The following is an 18914-nucleotide window of genomic DNA, read 5'->3' on the forward strand; positions in this document are numbered from 1 at the left end:
ACCTTCTTCTAATGTTGTAGAATATATCATATTTAAATTTCCCTAGTTCTACTATTTCCATCAGGAAATCTAAAACATGAGTATTAAGATACAACTGCAGCTGACCAGTTCAAAGACAGTGTAAAAAATTTGTGTTTGTGTGTTGCCAATTTTACATTTAAAACTAGATCTTTTTACATTCTAAGTTAGTAACCAAGCCAGCTTAAATCAAAGGTTTTTTCACCTAGGCCCCAACATATAGATGACTGACTCAAGCACTTATACTGTGAAGTAGTGATCAGGAAATCATTTCTAGGTCAAAGCTTATGTTACAAAGGACACGGGTAGCTTCAAATCCGATCTCTTCAAATAATACAGCATTTTATAATAACACCAAGAAAAAGTCCACCACTTTCCACCTTCCCCAAGTGGCAAGCACTAGCACATCTGAAATGTGGTTACTACAGCCTTTCACTTGGATGCCAGAAGCAACCACAGAAGGTGGGCTGGATCAAGCTGTTTTCATCTCTGCCTTCCCCAATTTTGATAAGGCTCAGCTAGTCAGTGAAATCACCAGTAAAATTATGGTAAGTTACAAATGTGCTGATATAAATCACAGGGGTAGAACTATTAGTGCCTGAGGGAAGAGGACTCTACACAGTATCGGTGGCTTTTTCAAAGGAATTCATGAATTATTTCTGGTCCTGTTGCTCACCTACTACTAAGCATGAGCACGACCACAGTCACTACTTGACACAACCTTGTAAAGGCTTCATGGGACCTCAGCTAAATAAACTAGAATTTTTATTGATACAGTTGTTCTTGGTCTGATTTTCTCAAGTCTAAATAGGGAAGAATTTATAATATACCTTTCAACTCATCCAAAATTCAGGAGAAAAGGCCTGTTATCATAAAGATGTAAGAACTAATCAAAAGTTCACTCTATCTCTTATAAACTACAGCAATCTCTCTTCTTTAAGTAGCTGCATCTTACAAGATGTCCTGTTCATTAAGCCTGCAGTCGTCACACTTGTTGTAAGGCATGCACAACATACTTGGACCATTAAGCAATGACAGAGCCTGCACAATCCTTTGCCCTAAGAATCGTTTTTTATTCCCCAAAACCTGTTCCTAATTTAGCAGTTGTTATTTTAAAGAATTTTAAACTGGTATTTTTCCTGTAGGCTGACAAAATCTATCCCCTATCCTGTCTTTAGATTTCAGTAGATTCAAATTACCCCAAAATATTTTTGACAAGGCTTGTCATTGCTAAAAGCAAATTTTCATTTCTATAGATATCAACTGAAATAACTAACTTTGTAATCCAAGAGTCAAAACCTAACAGACCCATTTTTAAAAACTTCCTTCACAGATCACCATTTTACCACGGCCCTAAGAATAACTAAACCACACAATTTCACAACAACACAAATAATACACACCCATTATACGAAGGGAAAAAGTCTCAGTCAGCTCTCAGTAGGTCTCTTTTTATACCAATTCCCAGGAGTTTCCCTAACCTAGCCAATTTTAATGGCTTCCCATATGTTCAAGGTCTTTTGCTTGTGAACAAAGGTCTGAATATATCAGTATGAAATGTACCAGTTAGTAACATACTGGGAGTACAACTCAAAGTGTATTATTTGGTTCAGGAATTGCATCTCAGGACTCCATCAAGCAATCTAGTTCCCAAAAGTAACAGAAGTTCCTCATCACAAAAATCTAGAACATAGATATATCTAGAATATATCTAGAATATATTCCCCAAAATGGTATCAGAACAAGGGTCCCACATACTCAACTAACCTAAACCTGCCATTGTCTCAACATCACCACCCTCGGAGCAGGGGAAAAAAAACAGTCCTCACCTGTAAGAATTTTACAAGTTTAATGTGAAAATTAAAAAAAGAAAAAAAAAATACAAATAGAAAGAAGTTCATATTCTTTAATGTTGTACAAAAAAGTATGAGTAGAACCAAAAGTAAATTAAACATTATCACATTTGTTTACACCACCATCTAGTTCTTCATATTAACTTTACTATTCAAACAACAGAAAGTAGGCAGCAATTTAGGGATTGGGAAAGAGAGAAAACCCAAAAAAAACTTTTCTACCATATTTATTCTACACTGTGTATAGCTGTGCTCACAGAGACGGCTTCTTTTACTTCTCCACTGTGCAGGAATTCAGTTGTATATAAAATTGAACCTGAATTTTAGAAAGAACAATATCTTTATTAAAAACAGCATTATTTACAGTTTTTTTATCTTAGATGATAAAGAAATTTGGACATTCCTACCCCTCCCTTGACATTTTTGGCATTTCTACACCAAAACATCCTTTTATCTGATCTGTCTCATCTTACACATTAAATAATAGTGTTGCTAAATCCTCACAACTAAAAAAAAAAAAAAACTTAAGAGTGTACATTTGATTAATTATCCACTAAAAAGTTCCTTGAGAGAAGGAAAATTTTTTAACTTCTTGTATTATGCCACTCAGCACAGTTCCTGATACCGGACAAGCAGTGTTCAAATAAATGAATTATATGACTCTTTTTCGTATCTCACACTTCAACTTTTAACTCAACAGCAGACCAAAGAAGAGATGCAAAAGATAGAAGTTTGACTAGTATAACAAAATGGAAAGAACCAATTTCATACTCAATAAGGTTTCAGAGAAGGCCAAAATCACTATTAAAACTGTTTTTTAACTAATATTTATTAAGCATTTACCAGGCGCCTGGCACTGTTGTAAGCACTTTACATGCATTTTTTCACTTGCTCCTCATAATTCTATGAAGTGGGGACTACAACCCTGATTTACAGGTGAAGAAATAAGCAAATAGGTATAATCATTTGTCCAAGGTCATGCTGCCAGGAAGTTATTAAAGGTGGAATTCAAATCCAAACACTGCCCAGTTATCTATATTCTTAGCCACCACATTGCCCTGTGTTCTATCTATAGAAGACTCTAAGAACATCAACCAGTACAAGTCACTTTTTTAAAAAACACCTTTCTTATACCTGTCTCTACCAAAAACAAACAAAACAAGAAAACTAAACTCCATGTATGTAAAAATTCAGGAATCAATCCCTCATATCCCAGTAGACCTAAATACAGCACATTTCAAAGAAAGAGAACATCTTACACAAAGATGTAATTCTCCATATTTTCATATAGATAATTCCCCTCAATTTTATTATACTGTGCTGACTGCCATTTTATCATCTCCTCTTTGAATGAAGACTTCAAACTTAACAGTAACAAAAATATCAGATGTGGAGAAGAACATCCACCCAAATACCAGAATGTCATGCTGCAACTTGGGAGTCTGGGGATACTTTTAGTCAGTCATACTTAATCTGTGGCTTGTGCATGAGCCAAGAAACCATCTACAGTCTTAGTTTCCTTAAAGACCAAAATTCCTAACTATCCTTTGTCAAACAGCTCAGAATATCTTAAATCTGGCAATTTAAATGAACCAGCCACAAAATGTTCAACTTTCCATACCTGCTCAGAAGCTGAGGGAGACTAGAAATGATGGGTCCATATCCTGGTGCATTGTCATACAATTCAAACAATGGTGCAGCTACAAGCTTGTAATTTTTAGGGACTGCAAACAAAGCTAAAATAAAACAAAATAAAATAAAGTAAAACAAAACAGTATACATCTTCTATAAATTCTTAGACAATCACTGCTTACAATTCATTTATAAAGTAATCACCCATTTTATATTTGAGAAACTCCTGAGGAAAAAGGTAATTCCCCTTAACACATTTTGGTTGTTATCTTTTTTTTTTTAAAGGTTTTACTTATTTATTTGACAGAATGAGAGGGGGGAGGGAGAGAGAGAGAGAGAGAGAGAGAGAGTGAGCACAAGCAGGGGGAGTGGCAGGCAGAGGGAAAGGGAGAACCAGGCTCCCTGCTGAGCAAGAAGCATGATGCAGGGCTCAATCTCAGGCTGGGATCATGACCAAGCCGAAGGCAGACGCTTAATCAACTGAGCCACCCAAGCACTCCATTTTGGTTGTATCTTTCAAGCAAAGTTCACAGTCAGTGTTATTAATAAGCACAAGGACATTATAAGTGCTGGCCCTGGAAACAAAGGGAGAAGAGCCGAGCCTTAATTTATTTTGAATTCCATTTTAAGACTATGATAAGAAATATTTGTTAAAATGTACAACAGGCCTAAAGGTGGCATTTAAAAAATTAATTCCTCTGTCTCCTAAAAGTTTCAGTTTATCACAATAAGAATATCAGTACCAAAAGCTAAACAGTTATTTTAAAACACTACTATCAGGTATTTAGGCTCTCATAAAATTTACTCTTCCCCCTCTAGCATGACTTGGCACATCTATGTGAAGAACTAGTTAATTCTGGGGCACCTGGGTGGCTTAGTCAGTTAACTGTCTGACTCTCAATTTTAGCTCAGGCCGCTGTGCTCAGTGTGGAGTCCACCTGAGAGTCTCTTTCTCTCTCTCTGCTGCTCCTCCTGCTTATGCTCACACTCACACTCTCTCAAATAAATAAATAAGATCTTTAAAAAATAAACAAATAAAATCTTTTTTTTAAAAAGAGGTTAATTCTGTATATACATAGTATATATTTTAATTTCATAATAAATTCAAAATTCAAGAAACTTGGAGAAAACTCAAATAAAAGTATTCTTGAAATTACTCTACACAAGTTTTCAGATGGCTACATTCAAAAGCAGAATAACTTACCTTTCTCTTGAAGTTGAACCAAAAACAACTTCTTATGTTCCTTAGGTTTTGTAATATGTGCAGGAATATACGGGTACTAAAATCACAAAAGAGAATAATTTGTATTTGCCAAGACCTTCCTCACACCTCCGTGCCTTTATTTATCGACTTCTTCCATTTCAGACGTTAAGATCAAGTTATCAACCCTGAGACCAAGTTCCTCACAATCCCAACACAATTTTAACATGTATGCTGTTTTCATTTCTTTCTCTCTCTGTTTCTTTCCCAATACAGCATAAACTGCTGGAAGAAACAGAACTCTTTCTAGTCTTCCCTTTACCAGAACCTGGTACCTAACAGATGTTCTGAAAGATAAATGCTTGATAAATACAACATAACGAGTAGTAAACCATTTAGCCATTCAAATCAATTTTAGGTATAAGTCACAGGATTTGCAGCTTGAGGAACTTACAACCCAAAGAAGTTTACTATATTAGAAGTCTAAATATGCCCTTTGAGGTATCTGACAAGACAGTGCTCCAACAACAATCACACACACACAACCCCCGACACACACTTTAGGAACACCAGCCTGGAAAACTTGTATGTTATTACTGAGCTTCTAGTTTGATCAAAGAATGTTCAGAAACCAAAAGTCTCAGTGGAGTCCTGTCAGCTAGAAAGAGTAAAGTTGCTTGTGAAAATGGAGAAATTATTCTGGAGAACTTAAGGGATTCTAAAGAGAATTAGCTAGGGGAGGTTAGGACCTCAGTCAGAGGTACAGAACTCACCTACATCTCCCCACATACATTCAGAAGAATCTACTCTGGCTTTGGGAGTTGTATTTTGAGGGCAGGGGAATTGGAAAATGCTGAAAATAGATATAACGGGAGAGTAGGATAAAACAGAGGATGCCGAAAGGAGGAAACATCACCCACATTTTATGTAAGAACTTACACTGAAAAAAAGCTGCAAGTCTTTCCCAAGACTACACAACTAAGTAATGATACCAGGATTCAACCTCATCTAGTCAACCCTTATCTGACAATAAAAGCTGCAAGTCTTTCCCAAGACTACACAACTAAGTAATGATACCAGGATTCAGCCTCATCTAGTCAACCCTTATCTGACGATAAAAGCCTGTTATTTCCCACTATTCCACCCCACTCAACATCCCAGTATTCGAGTTAGAATAATGATACACCAGAGCCATCCCTAAGGTATGATAAATGAAGACAACTGTTCCAGGCTTTGGAGGTGCCCTACATGGTCATGAAAACCAGGCACACTGGCAATGACAGACAGAGCAGTGAGTAGTAGTCTGAACAGCACAGGCTACAGGAAAGCTGTTCACATACAACAAAAGCTCCTAAACCATGACCAAACCAAAGTGACTGGCATTACCCCATTTTCTTCTACTTGGGGCTATAAGTTCCTCTTCTTTTAATACTTTTCTTCTCCAGGGGCGCCTGGGTGGCTCAGTGGGTTAAAGCCTCTGCCTCTGGCTCAGGTCATGATCCCAGAGTCCTGGGATCGAGCCCCGCGTCGGGCTCTCTGCTCAGCAGAGCCTGCTTCCCCCCTCTCTGCCTACTTGTGATCTCTCTCTCTGTCAAATAAATAAATAAAATCTTTAAAAGAAAAAAAAACTTTCTTCTCCAGTCTTTATCTTGGAGTTTAAGCCAACTGCACTTTATACAAAAAGATAGGGGAGATGGTGTCGTGCTCTTTTCCCACGGACACCTAACCACTACTCCAAGTGTATGAAATGAACACACAACACACACAACACTTAACGCTGCATCTCATGCTAGCAGAGCCAACCCCACAGGGTTGCATCCATGAAGGCAACTGTCCTAGGACTTCAGTAGGGGAGATGAATGAGGGTATTCAGAGAGAAGCCTGAAAAACTTTTGTGTTATTACTGGGCTTCCAGTTTGATCAAAGAAGGCTTAGAAACCAAAAAAATGTTAACAATAATCATTTTATGTACCTTCGGACCAGGAACCTCACTATTTTCAAATGAAATTATACTTTCTTAAAGCCGAGGCAATTTTCAGGTGCTGAGAACTAGCGCCAGATCCAACAGCACCTGCTCTTCCTATCCCTCAGCTATACCAGAGAGTCGGAAGGAAGAGGAGGACATAATCATCTTTTGCTTGGCTGATATTTTATATAATTCTTAGCCTGGAACATGCTGTCATGCAAAGAAGAGATCTATGTCATAAAGCCTTGTTAACAGGATTCAGGATCAGAGTCTCCCATCAGTTAAAGGTAAGAAAATTTGAGCTCAGTACCATTATCAATCATTACAATGGATTAGAACACAAGGAATATATTTAAACCATGATGTCATAGGACACTTGAAAAGGTCACTGAACCAGATGCTTTTTGGTCCCGAATTACCTCATTACCATCCCCTCAGATCTCATCCCACCTCAGATTTCAGGGCAGCTGTGTTGGAAATTGCCAGAAAGCTCCCAGCTTACTGCCACTGTCTCACTCTCTGCTTTTCAGCCTCAAAGAGTTTCTAAAGCCCCAGAAAATCTCATAACCTGTGCTCCGACTCAACATGAAAGTGCAAGGGAGTTAATACAACCCTCATCCAATGGGGTAGGAGTCTCCAGCCTTCCCTCCTTCTAATGAACAATTTTAAGGTACATTGCATATGGTTCCTCACAGTCCTTAGCAGGATCGGTCCAGTTGCCCATAGCTGTAATTCCCCCATCAGTCTCATCAGTCTATTGTTTTCTGGGATCACGTACCAAACAATCTATCTGCACCCAAGTCTCTGTCTTATTCTTTCTTGTGAATAAAGTCTTTGAAGGATACTAATAAATTAACTCATTCTTCTGAAAAGAAACATTTATTCTTTCCTACATAAATTATACCTCAGGGTAACCAAATAGTTGATGAGAGAAGTTTCCCTTAATAAAAGGATCACAAATGAGGCGCCTGGGTGGCTCACTGGGTTAAAGCCTCTGCCTTCCGCTCAGGTCATGATCCCAGGGTCCTGGGATCGAGCCCCACATTGGGCTCTCTGCTCAGCGGGGAGCCTGCTTCCTCCTCTCTCTCTGCCTGCCTCTCTGCCTACCTGTGATCTCTCTGTCAAATAAGTAAATTAGTTAAATCTTTTTTAAAAAATAAATTAAAAAAATAAAAGGGCGACAACCCTAATGAATTAATAAGCCCAAAAAACTATTATCAACGAGCGGCTAACATTACAAAAAGACATAACCAGACATGACAAAACTTCTGATGGAAGTGCATGGTACTGTCTGTGAGGGCCATCCCCCAAGATGACCCCCAGCGACCTGTTTCCTGCCTACTTTTATGTAGTCCCCTCCCACAATGTACTATGTTGGCTTTTGTGACCAGTAGCATACAGCAGAACTGACAGTATGTCACTGTCAAGATTAGGTTATACAGACTACAGCTTTCTTGCTCCCTGTAACTTTCTCCACCTCGGATCTCAAGCTCTAGGGGAAGCCAGCTGCCTCACTGGGAGTTACCCTATGGAGACAACTCTCCTGGTAAAAGAGAGCACGTTCAGGTCAACACCCAACAAGGAACTGAAGCCTTCAGTCCAACAGCGCAAGAAGAATGGCCTGCTAACAAACACATGTGTGAACCTGGGATCAGATCCTTCAGCCCTAGTCCAGCCTTGAGGTGACACAATCCCAGATGACAGACTGACCATAACCTCTTGAGAGACCATGAGCCAGAACCACCCAGCCAGGCAGCTCCCAGATGTCTGACCTTGAGAAATGAAGGTAACAAATGTCTGCTGTCTTAAACTGCTAAGTTTAGGGGTAATTTATTATGCAGAAATTAAACAATACACCAGCTCTGGTGAGCCTTATACTTCCCCCACCAGTCAAATCCAGTTTCTTGATATACCAGTTTATAGGACAGAAGCGAAAGAACTACATGTTCAATGACAACAGGCAGATGCAATCAGCAATGGAAACACAAAGGACTTTAAAAAGCTTGTTTTTATTAATAAATTACGAGAGGGGAAAAAAGAGAACCAGGAAAGTGATCACCAGCCAAAAGAGACTTAAGAGACCATCCTAATTTAAACAAATTAGAAAACAAAATACAAGCTTGAAACTAGTCAGAGATACACATATTTAATGATATTATGGAGTAATTCATAATGATATTATGGAGTAATTCCTTACTCTTAGTGTGAGAATGTATACGGTGTTATTTTTAAAGAGACCCTTACGTTGCAGAGACATTTACTGAAATATTTACATTTGACATGATTACCTAGGACTTGTTCCAAAATAATCGAAGTTGAGGGAGGGGAAAAGAGTGCCAGATGAAATGAAGTCCGACCATGAGCTGCTAACTGTTGAAGGTGGAAGACAGGTAATGGGATTTATGGACTTTTATTATTCCTACTTTTGTATATGTGAAATTTTTCTTTCAAAGAAAAAAATGCTTGATTTTAAAAAATTTTTATCTACATTAATGAGAGAGAAAGTCAAATTCTGCTATACTCTTTTCCAAAGGCTGGAATTAAAGTAGTTTTCTACTTCCCTAAATGCCCAGCAAATAGAAAAGAACACTGACCTGAGGAGGTTCAAAATTTGGTCTCCACCAGTTACCAATGCAGTCATCAATGACCCAGTCTTGCAGGACACCATCTTGACGACCCAGTATCTGTCAAAAAGAAATAATACAACCAGTAATACCTACCCATGAAAATACTTCTTTTGTAAAGATGTAAATTTCCTCTTTATAATTTCTTGTCTACTATTATCTATGTCATTTGGCCCAAGATATAACTATTAGTTCCAAAATGGCAATCTAGCAACAACATAACTATATAGGACCAACAAATCTATTGTTATGCCCTGGCCAATTTCTTACATAACCCAATAGCATACATACAATAGTTTTACTAGAATCAACTGTAGCTTGTGTAAATCACCACCTAACTAAATTATAGAAAAAAAAAAACTTTCATTTTTATAAATCTGGGTGGCAGAATATTAAACTTAAGTCATTTTAATTAAAATTATACTCTCTATATGTTTTAATTGGTCAAACATGGTTCTACAAGGTCTACAATGAGAAAGAGCAGTTCCCTGTTCCACGTCCCCATTTCCATTGGCTACAACTTTCAACTCTTAGCGTTTTTCCCCCGTACTCGCCTCTACTCTTCACAAGCATTCACCTTGTTTTTAAAGAAACTATTTTCCAGAGGGTTGCTAGAGGGGAGGTGAGCAAGGCGGACCAGTGTGTGGGCTAGATGGGACATGGGTATTAAGGACAATTGTGATGAGCACTAGATATTATACGTAAGTGATGAATCACTGAATTCTACCCCTAAAACTATAAATACTGTATGTTAATTGACTAGAATTTAAATAAAAAGCTGAAACAAAAAATCAAACTGTTTTAGTTTCACATTTATAGAAAAAAAATGCAAATATGGTACAAACTTCCTACGTATCCCACAGCCAGTTTCCCCTATTAACATCTTATACTAGCACATTTGTCACAACTAATGAACCAATACTTTTACTTTACTAATTGAAAGGTTAGTTAGTTTTTAACTCATGTCCTTTCCAGTCCCAGAATTTCCTTCCTTTGTAAAGAAATAAATTTCCTCTTACATTAAATTGTAATTTCTCCTACAGACTAACAGTTTCTCAGTTTCTTTGTGATCCTCATAGTTTTGAGGAATACTAATAAAGTATTTAATACCATGCCTCTCAGTTAGACAGGGATTATGGATTTTGGGGAGTTTAGAAAGGAAGACCACCAAGCTAAAGTACCATTCTCATTACATCATGTCAAGAGCATATTACATAGACACGACTTTTACTGATGTTAACCTTGATCATCTGGGCTGAGGTACTGTTTATCAGGTTTCTCCACTACAGTTATACTTTTCATGCATGCTTTTTGGTCATTTCTTGATTACTTTACATTTTTATAAACTTAAAGAAAAAAAGCAATTAACACCCTCCTACTGTGAGTGAGAATTCAGATCTTTAAACTATATCCTCCATTCATACTTTCTCTTCTACCATCCTCCCATAATCAGTATTTGGTTAAGACTGCATTCAGGGGGGGCACCTGGGTGGCTCAGTGGGTTAAAGCCTCTGCCTTCAGCTCAGGTCATGATCCCAGGGTCCTGGGATCGAGCCCCGCATTGGGCTCTCTGCTCAGCAGGGACTCTGCTTCCCCCTTTCTCTCTACCCGCCTCACTGCCTACTTGTAATCTGTCTGTTAAATAAATAAATAATATCTTTAAAAAAAGAAGACTGCATTCAGTATTTAAATTACTATGACTAGGTGACTCGACACATCAGCGTTGAGTAAACTATAATTGCATTTCTTACTACACAACTATCCTTTTCTTTCAGAGTTAATAACTGTTTCATACATATATCATTCACTATCACTACTTCATGTCCACATTCTCCCAAGAACTTAAATTTCTTCTCAATTCAAATGTCAATTATTCTGTCAATTTCATTTTTTTTTCCCCCAAGCAACACTTTCTATCATCCTCCTCTGCTCTGTAGTGCTCTCAACCCTGCCTCACAACGCAAGTCCTAGAGCTTCCCTCTGCCTATGTTGTTAGATCCTCTCTACATTCTGAATCCTGTATCTTCTTAGTTCTTCCTTTCATTTTGGTAGTCAACACCCTCTAGTAGTTTCCTGAGAAAAGTTACAAGATCTGTATTTCTGGAAATTCTGTATGTTTGGAAATAGTTTTACCTGCACACTGGATTTATGGTTTGATTATACAAACAATTCTACAGCAGAAATCATGCTCTCTCAGAATTATGAAGGCATGTTACAAGGGCTTTTAACTTCCAGTATTATTTCTAGGAAGTCAATACCTTTTTTGATGATGCTTTGTATTTAACTCCTATCTCCCCTCCACTTCCCAACTTTGGAAGTTTTTAAGATCTTCTCTTTATCCTTACTGATTGAAACTTTCATGATACGCCTTTGCATGGATCTTTTAACGTTCATTATAAAGGGCAGGACAGTAGGTCTTTCTGATCTGAAAACTCATGTTCTTTAAGTTTGGGAATTATTGCTTTGATATTCTTCCTCTGCTCTATTTGTCTATAATCTATTTTGGTCCTTCTAGCATGACCCACTAATTTTATCATTTCTCACCTCTGTTTTGCCTCCTACTTTCATCCTACTTTCTAGATTTCCTCTAGATTGTTTTTCATCCTACTTTCTAGATTTCCTCAATTCAATCTTTTAACCCTCTAGTGAATGTTTTGTTTCTGCTAACATTTTTTTTGAATACTCATGAGTTCTTTTTTTTTTTTTTAAAGATTTTATTTATTTATTTGACAGGCAGAGATCACAAGTAGGCAGAGAGGCAGGCAGAGAGAGAGAGGAGGAAGCAGACTCCCCACTGAGCAGAGAGCCCGACGCAGGGCTCGATCCCAGGACCCTGGGATCATGACCTGAGCTGAAGGCAGAGGCTTTAACCCACTGAGCCACCCAGACGCCCCACTCATGAGTTCTTTCTTATTGGTTCAATAGTCTTTTTCATGGCCCAGGGTTCCACAGATGAGCTATCTCCTCTCATCACATCTAGAATAGTAATTTTATTGATTGCTAAATTGTGTTCTGTTGAGTTCCATTTGCTTCTTTTGTTTTTTTTAAAGATTTTATTTATTTGACAGACAGAGATCACAAGTAGGCAGAGAGGCAGGCAGAGAGAGAGGAAGGGAAGCAAGCTCCCCGCTGAGCAGAGAGCCCGACACGGGGGCTCTATCCCAGGACCCTGGGATCATGACCTGAGTGGAAGGCAGAGGCTTTAACCCACTGAGTCATCCATGCGCCCCTCATTTGCTTCTTTTGATCTCTTTCTTGTTAAGACACTTTCTCCAAAAGCCTGGCTCACAATTAAGGTAAAGTACTAAGGTGCTTAGCTGTCACCCTGAGTGGCAGGGCCACACTATTCTTTGGGAAGATTCCCAAATATCATCATCTGGAGGCGTTTTTTTTTGGACTGGTCACTTTCTCCAGAAGCAAAATCTCCAACCTTAAGCCTAATTGTCACAATTCTATCAACGTAGTAGAAATCTGTAAGTCTCACTATTCAGAATATAAACTCTCGTTTATTCTCATCCCTTCTATTTTTTCATTGCTTAGTGTTTTCTGAGTCAATCTCTACTAACAATCCAGTTTCCAGTCCATGCAGGCTCCCACTTTTAGGGGCACCTGGCACTTCCAATTCCTCAGCCTGTGTGGTGCTATGGAGTGCAAGTCCTGAACTACCCCCTGCTGGGCTGAGGTTTCTGCTAAGTCAGATATGATATGCCCATCTGCTTTTCTAGCTTCTAAAAATTCTTTTTTGCAATTGTCTCATCTTAAACTCCTTCAATTCTACTGAATTTCTATCTTTTAAAAAACCCTTTACTTCCTTCTTGGTGGGATTTCTGAGAAGGAGCTGAGTTAAGCAAATAGGTTCAATCAACCACATGTAAATGGAAGAGCAAGCAAAGCACAATATTTAAAAGGTATAATGTACTTAAAAAAACACTGGAAAGATAAACCAATAGGTCAAAGTAGTAGAATTACAGGTGATTTTAGTTTTGTTTCTCCTGCTTTTCTGTACTTGCCAAGGTTTTTGCACATAATGCATATTAGTTTTATAATTAAAGAGGGAAGGACTGTGCTCTAAGAAAAAGAAAAATAATAATAAAAACAACCTGTAACTTCAAAACCTGGAGCATCTATGCATTTGGCCTCAAGTCTCTAGAGACAGACATTAGAGTGACTTTTAAAAGGTAGCACAATGTGGGTAAAGCTTAAAAGATATGTCAAAAATGAAAATAGCTTTTTAATAGGAATCACTCTTGTCAAAAACCCTATAGCGGCCTACACCGCAACAAAACTAACTGTATTCCAATCTCCAGCTCCATGACAAACTACCTGCAAACATCAAGGAAGTTATTTGAACCCTCTGTGCCCAGTTTCCCTTTTGGTAAAATGGGATTAATAACATTACTTCTCCCTAGGGCTGTTGTGACAGCTGAAGAAACTACTGCACGTAAAGCACTCAGAACAATGCCTAGCACAGTAAGTACTCAATAAAATGTTGGCTTTTATTAACCCTTATTGTTACATCAGCACTTCAGTGGAAAAAAGTGTTAAGTTCTAGTTCAACTTACAGAAAGTAAACATAGTACTAACACTCTGTTGTTTAAGATTTAGTGAAAACTATTCAAAATAAAAAAAAATAAAAAAGATAAAAAGCCTATTTATCCATTCAGTTGATGGTGTTCAGATGGGCAAGGATAAAACCGCCAAAGTGGTTAAATGGAGAAATACCTCTGTCATTAAGCGTTTTAGTCCTTCAACTTCATCTTCTCCTGGGTTAAGTTCACCACCAGGTCTGTATAAAGGTTAAGAATTTCAGCTTTCAACTTAAAACAATTTTAGGATAACAGGAAGAATACAATAATAATAATTTCTATCATATAACTGAAGAACTCATATTTCAGTGTCACAGAAGGCAATCAGAGAAAATAAATGTCAAAGGGAGGGGGAAGAATGTGCTAGAAAATTGAACTCCTCCTTTTAATTCACCAGACTAACAGTGCACAAACCCTAGTTTTAAACAAAGTATGTAACATAATAAACAACTTCTAGCCACCAGTCTATCCCACTCTCTTCTCTCTGGAAGGCAATCTGGTCATAATGGATTCTAGAAATGCCCAAAGAGGCAATGGACCACATTTTTTCGGTCTGAAAAATGACATGTTCTTCAAGAATTCCAAACTAAGGATTTGAGACCTCTCTTTTTGGTACAATCTGGTCAAATGGTTATGCACTGAATGTATAATACAAAGAAATTTATTTATTTATTTATTTATTTTATTGAGTTTAAGTGATAAAACTAAACAGTTAACTATAAAAATGCAAGTCATTTTAAGAATCAGAAACACCATCCTAAGAAAGAAATAATATCACTTGTTCTTAGTAATGGTACAATGACATCTAGAAATTGAACTTCGACTAATCTGCTTCATGAAGCTTCTATCAAGCTCAGTTCTTAACAATATACAGAAATAGGCAGATTGCCAGTTAAGGAATAAATGAGCATTACACTGAAAAATGAAATGATTTTCTCTTTCTAAAGACTCCATTAACAGCAGTGCTTATGTAACTAAATGACTAACGTCAAAAATGGTCTTCCAAAACTGCAAAAAACAGCAATCCTATTAAAAGTTGTCTGGCTGCTAACTTCCAATGACACTTACAATTTGAAGAAAGTTGTTCCCAGCTGTAGCAGTAACACATGTGGTAGCCGATGCTCATGTACAATCAGAACCCCTTCTACAGTCCTTCTCATTCCAATTTTATCAAATTCCTCCCTCATGCGCTGAAATCTGGCTGCAACAGAGCTGTCCTTCTCATAGAGGGGCTCTTTTGTACCAAAAGTATAATTGGTAAGAGGGTACCTGTGATCCAAAAACAAATATCTAACATGAGAACAGAGGACCATAATTTACCATGACAGATACCAAACACACACAAAGAAACTACAGGGGGGAAAAGTTTGGAAAACACCAGGTTTTGTCCAAAGTTATACAAGTTAATGTGACAGCAGAGATCAGAATCCAGCTCTTTGGACTGGATGGACAGCTTCCATTACATCAAGTTGCTACACCACACTTGAACTTTCAAGTATAGATAACACCACCCCTTAAGGCCCTCAAATGCTTAGAGAAGTGGCTATCTGGAAATCCTCTGGTTTTAAATCACAGCTGTTAGACTAACACTGTCAACCTGGCTAATGCCCCCTTGGGATTTTCTACTAATCTAACTAGAAATTCTATTAATTATGGGTGCTAAAGACTAATATCTCTTTTTCTACAAAGTGAGCCACCACATTCCATCAACTCTTCAGTTATTTTTCTCCCAGTCAACTATCCTCAGACTTTTCTGGTACCACAACCCTTTCCTCTTCAGGTGAACTTTTTCCGTCCCCTCTAAATAATCTCTGACTTTCTGCTTGTATTCTATCCAATAGCCTTACTCTTCCCTTCTAGTAATTCAAATCCTTTGCCAACCATATCTATTCTGAATATTCTCTCCTCTAGCAAGAATTCCAAATATAGCTCATATTAAAATAATTTTCATCTTGTCTGGTAAATATCAAATTTTTCCTTAAAGATAGTTAAAAATCCCCTATTTATATTTAATCAAACATACCACCTTGTAACCCCCCCCCCAAACACTACCCTTACAGTAAAGAACCCTCTGATTATAAGTCTTTGAGTAAGAATGCTTTGACCACACCTGCCTATTCCGTATCAAAATGACTTAACATTGGGCACCTGGGTGGCTCAGTGGGTTAAAGCCTCTGCCTTCAGCTCAGATCATGATCCCAGGGTCCTGGGATCCAGCCCCACATTGGGCTCTCTGCTCTGTCAGGAGCCTGCTTCCTCCTCTCTCTCTCCCCCCCGCCTTTCTGCCTACTTATGATTTCTGTCAAATAAATAAATAAAATCTTTTAAAAAAATGACTTAACATTAAAAGCCAACAACTATATAATCAATCCACTTAGCTATTCTTGAAAGGTAAACAAATCAAGGTTGTCAAAACTTAACACTGAAGCCAGATTCTAGGCATGAATGAAGCAGCTTTAAGAAATTCAAGGACTTCCCCAGTAGACCCAAGGCTGAATCTAACATCATTGCTTGTCACAACAATTTCACCCGGTACTATGTGCCAGGCAATTTTTTATATGTATTAACATTTAGTATTCACAACTTGAATTAGAAAGAATTAAGGATAGCTGTACATATCTAAACTGTAAAGTCTAGCTCTCGTATCAATAAAGAGATGCCATCTAAATGAAATGTAAGAATTTTCATGTATGAAATCATAGTGCCAGCCCGGACATGCATTTTATTCCCATCACACTGTGAACTTTGCAAAGCAGGGACTACATCTTACTTTCTCACCACTATACACCCAGGGTTATGCCTAGTGCCTGGTACAAAGTAGACTTTCACATAGTACATCCTAAAAGAAAGTATAGTAGAGGAGAAAGGACTTGTTTTCAAGTTAGATTATAACTCACCCAGGTGAACTGAGTTCACAAGTGTTTTGTTTCGTTTTGTTTTTCTGCATACCTTATTTATCCAGGAGAGGAAACATTCTGTAAATTCATCAATCCATAACTTTAATGGAGTAAAAATAAAAACACTTCACCATATTAATTCTACATAGTAACTTGATGCGAACTGATCCAGTAATGACGTTAAATCAAGCAAAAACCACAAGCCCTACTCCTAATTACCAACATAATTCAGAAGCTGTGCTTTCACATTTTTAAAAAGAACATTTGCCTTTTCGGCTTCAGGGGTATCTTATGAAGATGTTTTAAAGAGGGGATATGAAATTAAAGTTATTATGTTGACGTAATAGCTAGAGATATTAACTTGTATATACACATCAATCTAGCTAGACTTCATAAACCCAGTTTTTTTACTGTCTAAATTTCCATGCCAGCACCAAATTTTTTTTGCCAAATTGTTTTGCCAAGTAAAACAATAATAGCAATCATCTCTTCAATTTCAAATCATTTTTGAAGGGGAAAAGTTCCTTTATTTGAAAGTAAAATAGAGAAACACCTAAAGTTTCTCATGGAAACGCCAGTATCAGTAAATCCTTGCTTTTTTTTTTTTTTTAAGATTTTGTTTCTTTATTTATTTATCTGACAGAACTCACAAGCAGTGGGAGTAGTAGGCAGAGAGAGGAGAAGCCGGCTCCCCACTGGGCAGGGAGCCTAAAGCTGGGCTAGATCCCAGGACTCTGGGATCAGCAGAAGGCAGATGCCTAATTGACTGAGCCACCCAAGCGCCCCTGTCCTTGCACTTTATTTAAACATTGACCAGAAACTGGCCACTTTGCTTCATTAGGGTCAGCACCACGGTGGCTCAAAAGCTCTCAGAAACAATTAAAAAAACAGAGAGAGAGAGAATACCAAAAATTTTCTTGAGCCAGACAGAGCTCCAATGCCAATTACCTGCCACTGCGAGATTAACTTTTGAGAGTGACATCGAAATGCAACAGCTTGAAGGGTTCAAAGAGAAAAGTGTTGAAAATAAAAACGCAGCCTAAAATAGGTTCTCTGGGGCTACACGCTGGTTCCCTCCACGGTCTGAATGAAAGCCTAACCTTAACAGTAGGCACCCTCCCAAGTTGCGGCCCCCTGGCTGCTGTCGCTGCGGAGAGAAGACAGGTGAATACAGAAGGTTAGCCAGATGGCCCCGAGCACATGAATAAAATGTGGTGTATTCTGGAGCTCAAGTATCAATTAAGCCGTTAAGGGGGGGGGGGGGGGGGGACCTAAACCTACGCGTTATATAGCTAGCTCTCCAAAGCCCAATGCTACAGAAAAATGAAAACTGCGCACACGATACATTATACCGTTCACATCAAAGAAGAACCCACAAAAGCAATACCACATACGTGACGTGAAAACATAAACACTAGATAGGAAAAATGAACACCATGTTCTGCAGATGGTTTCCTCTTGCAGACGTGGGGAAGGAGGAGTTCTAAAGCAAACTTGGGATTTTCCTATTATGACTGAATCCAGGGGCATGGGAGCAAGCCTTCTCTCCAGGAAAAGAAAACCCTCTCAAGTAGGGCTCTAACTCTGTGGCGCTCGAGGACCACGAAGGGTCCGGTAGGAGCTAGAAAGGGGCGCATTCGCCAGCGGGAGTGGAGGTGATGGGGAGGCGTGAAGCCCACCGAGGGCCGGGGACACGCCGGAAGAAGACTGGGAACCTCTGGGAGCGCTCACGAGGTAAGGGGGTGCCCGAGAATACAGCGCGCAAAGGCCAGGCCGCACTTACAGGTTGATGGTGCGCTCCAGGGTGAGGGGCTTAGTCTGCTGGATGTACTTGTTGCCGAACTGGTTGACTCCCCGGGGCCAGCCGGTTTGTGAGCGATTAGGCGGCACCACGGACATGCTGGCGAGCTCGAATACTTGCGGAGAATGGAAGTGGGGCAGGCAAGGAGACTTTCCCTTGCCGGTAGCGGTTATTTGCGTCCCCTCAGCAGACGCCACCCGCCATTAACATGAGAGCGCAAGAGGAGGGGAAAGCACGCCGGAAGTGCATCCGGAGCCTCTGGCGGCAGGAAGTAGAGAGGCGGAGGCCAGCCTACCACTAGGCCAATCTCTGATGAGACTGCCTCAATATCTAGAG

The 18914-nt window shown here is 38.8% G+C and overlaps 1 protein-coding gene across 1 annotated transcript; it reads right to left on the bottom strand.

Annotated features, from left to right (window-relative positions):
• Nucleotides 1–1910: 1910 nt before the first annotated feature.
• Nucleotides 1911–18812, bottom strand: NUDT21 (nudix hydrolase 21). The gene is made up of 7 exons (XM_004744210.3): nt 18561–18812; nt 14949–15149; nt 14017–14080; nt 9265–9354; nt 4708–4783; nt 3493–3607; nt 1911–2187 (listed from the first exon to the last, which is right to left on the bottom strand). The coding sequence occupies exons 1-7, from the start codon at nt 18674–18676 to the stop codon at nt 2166–2168; spliced, it is 684 nt and encodes a 227-aa protein (XP_004744267.1). The 5' UTR covers nt 18677–18812; the 3' UTR covers nt 1911–2165.
• Between the last annotated feature and the right edge of the window lie 102 nt (nt 18813–18914).

This window comes from Mustela putorius, unplaced genomic scaffold (assembly GCF_011764305.1).
Source record: "Mustela putorius furo isolate JIRA1106 unplaced genomic scaffold, ASM1176430v1.1 tig00000174_pilon_pilon_pilon, whole genome shotgun sequence".
NCBI lineage: Eukaryota > Metazoa > Chordata > Mammalia > Carnivora > Mustelidae > Mustela > Mustela putorius.